The 4,593-nt window shown below is 34.3% G+C and overlaps 1 protein-coding gene across 2 annotated transcripts in view; it reads right to left on the bottom strand.

The window, feature by feature from the left end:
* Positions 1-353: 353 nt before the first annotated feature.
* The window catches only part of RPAP3 (RNA polymerase II associated protein 3), a 16,822-nt gene continuing 12,582 nt past the window's right edge, over positions 354-4,593 (bottom strand). Inside the window, exons 13-16 of one of the 2 annotated variants that reach the window (XM_009696999.1) lie at positions 4,149-4,344; positions 3,398-3,495; positions 1,916-2,016; positions 354-853 (exon numbers count right to left, since the gene is read on the bottom strand). In XM_009696999.1, coding sequence (XP_009695301.1) covers positions 762-853; positions 1,916-2,016; positions 3,398-3,495; positions 4,149-4,344 — 487 coding nt within the window. In that variant the 3' untranslated portion in view covers positions 354-761. The remainder of the gene's footprint in view (positions 854-1,915; positions 2,017-3,397; positions 3,496-4,148; positions 4,345-4,593) is intronic. The other variant, XM_009697000.1, reaches the window with a different exon arrangement.

Here is a 4,593-nt window from a genome sequence, read left to right as displayed (position 1 = left end):
GCCTGATGCTTCTTAAGGGCTTTACCTGGTTAGGAACAACTGACTCAAAAGATAAGTTTCATCAGATTATTTAAAAAGTACTCTTGAAAGAAGACAAAAGTGTTTTTCCCTATACTTTAATTCTACAGTATTTGTCTTCCTTCTGTTCTGCAATTACAGTTGAGGTTCACAGGAACATCTCAGCTGCCAATGCTAACACTCAGCTTTTGGATAAACTCAATTTAAAGAATTCTGGAATCTGTTGGCCATCATACCTCAGGTTCGTTTTACACATTACGCGTTCTGATGTGGTGTATCCTTAGAGAAGGATGATTTAGGCATCTTAATAAAAAAAAAATTTCCTTAAAAATTTAGTATCTTCAATTCAACATTCAGTTTATTTTCTAAAATAAAAAAAAACATGCACATTTGTAATATACACCATTTGATTCTTACCAAAGACATGTTTATAAATATTTTTTTTTCCTTTTAATAAAGTTCTCTATCTACAGTCCAAATCCTGAATGCCAGTCTGCCCAACTGTTTTTTAGGTAAACAGATGCCACTGAAGACAATGTAGATCTGTATAGTTTCAGGTGCTGGAAAACAAATGTACCTGCAGAACTAGATAAATACCTCTTCAGGCACTTGCCATTTGGCTAAACCAAGTTTAAGAGTTTCATTACTTGTACAAAAGCAACAAAATTCCAGTCTTTATAGGTTTCTTCAGCTGATTTCCACATGATAGTGCAGAAAGAGAAATTTACATGTTGGCCATCTCACTAAGAAAAAATGCCGTATTTCTTCTCCAATTCTTCTACAGAAGTATCTTTCAATCCCATGTGGTTCACATGATTGAACAATACCTGTGTAACTGTAAAAGAAAATACCAACATAAACTGTTATTTTTGTAATTCACACTTGTAAGGTAAATTAGTCCAATTCTTTCCTCTGTGAGAGTAAGGGTTGGATTATATAGCTAAAATGTGACTAAATTTTTAGAACTACTGAGACGATGAAAAAAGTAGCAAAAGGAAGCTCTCACTTTGTTTTGATGCCTATGAGCTGCCTAACAACATTTCCTTAAACAGGTATATATAATCCTGACAACATATACAGAGAGCTTTTATTTTATTTACTATCTTGACACTATGCCATTAAATGCAGAAGATAAAAGTTAACGCCAGATGTCAGATAAAGCTTACATCAGGTTAAAGGTGTGAATGTAATTCAGAAGAGGAATTTACTTGCACTTCGGTAAGTCAAATAAGTAATTTTATTTTAAGGAGATTGACGTATCACTCGGTAAATCTGACATTACTTGGTCCCAGAGAAATGTTTTGCTCTTAAGTGTCTCACTGTTACATAGTCTGTCTGGTGTGCTAAATAAAGAAAATATTTGAGACAAAACCCACTTTTATAAACCATGAACTCCAGCCAATGTCAACCTGAATTGCAAACTAATTTAAGTGATGCCTCAAGAATAAGACAGACAAGAAGGCTGAGTAGTTTAGAGACATCTGCATTCTTTTCACCAACAGTAGAGTCAGAATTGTCAAGAAATGGTCGTAAATTGCAGAAACTGTGTAATTTGGATACCTTGTACCTCACATATAAGATTTCATGCAAATTCATAAATTTCGAACATTATCAGCTACAAATTGAAGTGTTAGCAAAGCTTACTTTATCAGACTAAAATGCAGTGGTATTATTGATAAAAACAGGTCTTAACAATTAATAAGGAATCAAATGATTAAGAAAAGTTACGTAACATTCATATTAACTTCTAAAACAATCAAAAAGCTAGACAACTAACTACTCTTAACTGACTACTACATGGCAGAAACAACAAGAAAGGCACCAAATTTTATGTATTTCTTGCTAGATTCTACAGTATCATAAATGAAGTTTAAAAAGACACTACCAAATTACTTACTTCTTTTCTCTGAGCCTGACATAAACATTACTGCCATATCAAATCTTTTTAATTCAGATAGCCTCTGGAGGATTTCAAGGATGAGCGATGGCTCCTCTTTCCTGAAGAAGATTATTAGAAATATAAAAATAACTACTGTTGGTTAGAAAGATTCAGTAGCTGCAAGCAATATTAAAGACTTCAGGAACAAGAAATTAAAGGACCAATAGAATTTCCCTTCTCCATCTCTCTCTCATATTCCCTGCCTTTCTCATCTTTCCTGTTCATTCATCCACACACGAAGCAAAAAGTCAACATCCAGGAACGTTTATACAAGTATCGTTCTGACACAGAGCAAGAGTGAAGAAATATAAAAACCCAGACTGATGCAAACTGACTGCTGTTCATGTACAGCATAGCTGTTACGTGATTTAATGCTTACACCTTGCCATAACATCACCATTTTTATACATATTGGGGTGTGTGAAGGGAAGCAGCACCTGTGGTCATAGGAAGCTCAGGAAAAGGCACCATATTACAGTTGTATTCATTTTTATCCACGCCGAAAATTCGTAGATTGTGTTCACTTTACATTCTTCTGGTCAAGAGTAAACAGGCACTGTCTTTGTTACAAATGCTATCAACAAATAGTATTTTTCTTTCATAACTTGTCCTGTCCCCTTCCAGAAGAGATGTCTTTTACCTTACTGCAAACAATTTCAACTTCCTAGCCTTTCTATGTCATATGATCAAATGTAGGACTGTATCTCTTGAGATGTCATGTTTCACCCACATGACGGCTATTTACTTTTAAAGAAACTGAGGGAAAGGCAAATATTGATTTACATTTGCCTTTCTCCAAACACCACCCTAAAAACATTCTGAGCGTGTGCTCTCAGAGTAATTCAGAGAAGAGGCACACTGCCTCCGACAGGCAAAATGAACTTTAAGACTCAAATAGTAGCATGGATAGAAATTTCAAAAATAATTGTCAAGTTCTGTCTTATCAGAACTTTTGTCTCCAATACACATTTACTACAAGCTACCATAAACTGATAGTAGGTAATTAAAAGTCAGAACACATCACAATAAGCATTGCACAAAAATGAAACCCTCTGTACTTCTCAGCTTTAGAAAGTTAATATAGAAAGCTGACATTGTGCAATTATGTGATAACTGAACACACACAGTAATATGAACAAAAATTATTTCATACAGTCCACTATTCAGTTTCCAATGTTATTTAGCAGAACTGAATTCAACAACATGCAGTAAAGGCTATTTATTTCTTTACCTCTTTTCCTATCCGATTTTTCAAGATATGTTTAATTTCTTAAGAAGCAACAATTGAATCATTCAGATTATTGCATGATGCTCACGTAATGCTGTATGCTGGAAAAAATTTTGTAAGCCCAAGAGTGGGGTTAGGAAGAAAAAAAACACACAAACCAACCAAACAGAATAGCAATATGCAACGTAAACCAAAGGAGGAATTAAACTTACTCAATGTAGAAATCATGGAGAATTTTCAGGATCTGGTTGAACAAGTCTGGATCTAAGGATTTCTGGAACAGTTTTGGATAAAGTGAAGGCTCTATTTGCTTTGGAAGAATTAAAAAAGTGTTAGTTTTAGGCAAAAAAAAAAATACAGTTGAGTCATGAGAATTAGAAATGAGTTTTTAGGATGTCTTGGACAATGCTGAAGTGCATGAAAGCAAAAAAAAAGAAAAATCACTTGCACTATTTGACACTGAACATTAGTTTTTGTTTTGTTTGGGTTTTTTGTGATGATGATTGCTAACTTCTAAAGGTTTCTAAGCATCTTTTTTTTTTTTTGCGAAATATATATAAGCAGAAGTGCCTATTAAGTAGGTTGACGTGTTCAAGCATTTGTTCAGTTTAAAGAGAGAAGAACGTTGCTATGTCTAATTACTCTAGAAACATCTATTGGAAAAATTAGAATTTAACATGGTTACCAATGTATTTAAGTCTTTACAGAATCAAGGCCCATGTTTGAAAGAGGAGACAGATTATGCAGAGACTGTACTCACAGTGAGGTAAGTGAAGTCAGGCACAAGAGGAGAAATACTTAAATATGGATCAAACTACTCAGTATTACATGGAGGCAATTAAAGAAAGGGACACTGTTACGACACTCTAAACATAGTTACCCTTTCCACCTCAGTTTGCACTGTTTCTTCAATGTCAGCTGAAGAAACCATCCAAGCATTGTCAATCAACACTACTTTCATACCTTCAGGTACAAGTACATATTTTCTGGGCAGTCTTTCAACTTCCTGAAGTCAGATTCAAGCTGGAAAGAATTTGCAGGAATGGCAGGGACTGGAGAAGCAGATCTAAATGACCTTTTCATTTCTTTTTCTCTCTGTTTGTTGCATCCATCTTTCCCTGTGAACACTGATGAAATTCCTTTCACACTAGCACGAAGCCTGCACAGAGATTTTGAAACACATTATCAAGAAAACATTTAAGGAAATCATACACCCGAGACCTAACTGGAGATCTTTCAATTCATTAAAAGCTAAAATACTATCAAAAATTTTTAAAAGAATGTATTTTAGTTTAAGCAGGTATCTAAAAAAAACCCTTCCAATTATGGAAACTTTATACTTGATTCACATTTTCTAAAAAAACACATCTGCACAAACTTAGAAATATACTCAGCCTTTCCCTCATTT

This window comes from Cariama cristata, unplaced genomic scaffold (genome assembly GCF_000690535.1).
Source record: "Cariama cristata isolate BGI_N322 unplaced genomic scaffold, ASM69053v1 scaffold20663, whole genome shotgun sequence".
Classification (NCBI taxonomy): Eukaryota; Metazoa; Chordata; class Aves; order Cariamiformes; family Cariamidae; genus Cariama; species Cariama cristata.
Note: the sequence above shows the minus strand (reverse complement) of the source record. Positions and strands in the feature narration are given on the sequence as shown.